The 2,526-nt window shown below is 44.2% G+C and overlaps 1 protein-coding gene across 1 annotated transcript in view; it reads left to right on the top strand.

Moving 5' to 3' along the window:
• Ankub1 (ankyrin repeat and ubiquitin domain containing 1) overlaps positions 1-2,526 on the top strand; it is a 28,073-nt gene that overhangs the window by 11,002 nt on the left and 14,545 nt on the right. The window contains exon 3 of the mRNA XM_031373891.1: positions 1,806-2,022. Coding sequence (XP_031229751.1) covers positions 1,806-2,022 — 217 coding nt within the window. The remainder of the gene's footprint in view (positions 1-1,805; positions 2,023-2,526) is intronic.

Below are 2,526 nucleotides of genomic sequence, written 5' to 3'. Positions count from 1 at the left end.
CACCACCACCACCACCACCACACCACATATGTGTGGGTTCCACAGAGACTAGAAAAAACCATTAGAGACCCCAAACTGGATTTCCAGGTATTTGTGAGCTGCCTGATGTGTGCTGGGAACTGAACTCCGGTCCTCTGGAAAAGCAGCAAATGCTCTTAAACACTGAACCATTTTTTCCAGTCCCTCTCCACTGCTTTTGTTTTGTTTTGTTTTGTTGTTTTGTTTTTTTGTTTTTTGTTTTGTTTTGTTTTTTTGAGACAGGGTTTCTCTGTATAGCCCTGGCTGTCCTGGAACTCACTCTGTAGACCAGGCTGGCCTCGAACTCAGAAATCCACCTGCCTCTGCCTCCCAAGTGCTGGAATTAAAGGAGTGCGCCACCACCACCCGGCTCTCCACTGCTTTTTAATTACATTGTATTTAATTACATTGTAATTTCTGCTTGACTATAAATATTCCTGGGATAAATTTGGCAGGTACTTACCTGAGGGAGCCAAGAGGAAACCTGAGTATTCTTACTGAGTGAGATTATTACAATCTGTGCTCAGAACACGTAGCCCACTGGGCACAGCTTGCTGGGCTGGTTTCCTGTGTCACAGAAGAAACCCTGAACTTGTTCAACTGGTTTGAGTCAATGAAAAGAGCTCTCAATCAAAACACTGGAAACTCATATTTCATCAGTACCACCATTCCTCTAAGAATTTCTGAGATGACCTTATGACAGTGGTATCCAGGAAGATGAACAGACTGTAAGTTTGGAGCAGGAACAGGCTCCGGAAGAACCAGAGAAGAACTTAGCTTTGGGTTGCCTTTTGTCTTTTGAGACAGTTATGCAGAAAACTTTCTATGTAGATGAGGCTGGTGTTGAACTCCTGATCCTACCGCCTCTACCTCTCAACCTCTCAAGTCCTATAACTACAGGCAAGATGTGGTAAGTGGCTGGGTTGGCTGAAGTTGCCTGAAGGACCTGGAACCCAGGTAGTCACTTCTATGGAAGTCTCTGTGGTGGAGACATTCTGGGGCAGTGCTCTGCACTTGCAAGTGCTCAGCCAAAGGCAGGCCCAGGCCGCGGAAGAAAAGTCTTAACAATCCTGCAGCCACTGAAGGGGAAGGAAGTCTAGCTAGTTCCACTTCCCTAGCCGGCTGGAAAGGTACCCCTCTTTCCCCGCCCCCTTCCTGGGCGTGGCTGGTTAAACTTGCTGAGAGGATTAACCTTCCCCAAACTTAAATTTTACTTCTGATATCTCAGTTCTACTTGCTTTCCTATTGCGACTCTAAGATAAAAGGAATACATGAAACAAAAAAACAGCCAGCTATATTACGTATTTCCATTTTACAGTATTGGTATTTGGTAGTCCGTGTTACAATAGTAAATAAGTGTCTAGTGTGTTCCATAAGAAGCAGACCACGCAGACGAGGAAGAACTCACACAGTAAGGAAACTGTTCCTCATGCTCTCGCTTGGATCCGACCTCCAGAGAGAACCCCAGAAAAGGGACGTTTTTAATTAGCCAAAGGCTATAAGTCCGCAGTCTCTCCACATTGAGCACAGAATAGTGGAGGAGTGTTCTCTGTTCTGTTTCTTCTGTGAGCACATGAGACCAGCTGGCAGCACTACCTCTGTATCTAGACCTGTAGAATAAATGCCAGAGCCCTGAGTCTTCATCCCTTGGCTCAAAGCCAGGGCCACATTATGTCCTCGGGGCCAGGAGTGAAACAAAGCCACAGAAGAAAACTGGCTTTATTTTTCCCCACCCCTGCGTCTCTAACAACCTTCAGACAGTGAGTGTCCACTTTTCTCTCTGGCAGAAAGAAGACAAGCCCACTCTCTATGTGTTCAATGCTGTGACCCAGGAGATGATGCCAATAATGGAGAACATATCTATCCTGGATAAAAAGGTGTCTGACCTGAGAATGCTGGTAACTTTGAGATGTGGCTTCCCCGTGAGTGTCTACTGTCTCCGGACACCAACGGGACTGGAGATGTATGACTGCAACACCCTCAAGGATTACCAGACTGATATCGGTACTGCTCGACACGTTTCATATCAGCTGCCACCCGGGACCAAGGTTCTTTCATGCCAGGTTTTGCAACTTTTCCAGAGGAAATGGAAACCTAGGTTTTTATATGCGGATTGTTAGGCTTATTTATTTACGCTAAAAGAGCTAATAGTTTATGTGATTTAACTCTCAGAAGTATAAAAAGATGTACAGTGATAACTCTCCCTGGCCTCCTGGCCCCCTAAGTACTGTGTCCCCTCCCTACAGAAAACCCTGGTTGCTATCAGGATTTAAAATCACAAGTTACATCATATCAAATGAAGCTGTTGCAAACTGACACCTCAGGAGGCACCCTGAGGGTGTAAATTATCAATACTTTGCTCTATCATCTGGGTCTGTAGAATAAGAAATAACGGTCTCAAAATTTTGCTTATTCCTCTATGTAATTTTAGAATTTTTATTTGTATATGTGCATATGTATAGAATATGTATATATACACACATATATATGTACATGTATATATATATA

This window comes from Mastomys coucha, unplaced genomic scaffold, assembly GCF_008632895.1.
Source record: "Mastomys coucha isolate ucsf_1 unplaced genomic scaffold, UCSF_Mcou_1 pScaffold16, whole genome shotgun sequence".
Taxonomy (NCBI): Eukaryota; Metazoa; Chordata; class Mammalia; order Rodentia; family Muridae; genus Mastomys; species Mastomys coucha.
This window is presented reverse-complemented; position numbering and strand designations above follow the sequence as displayed.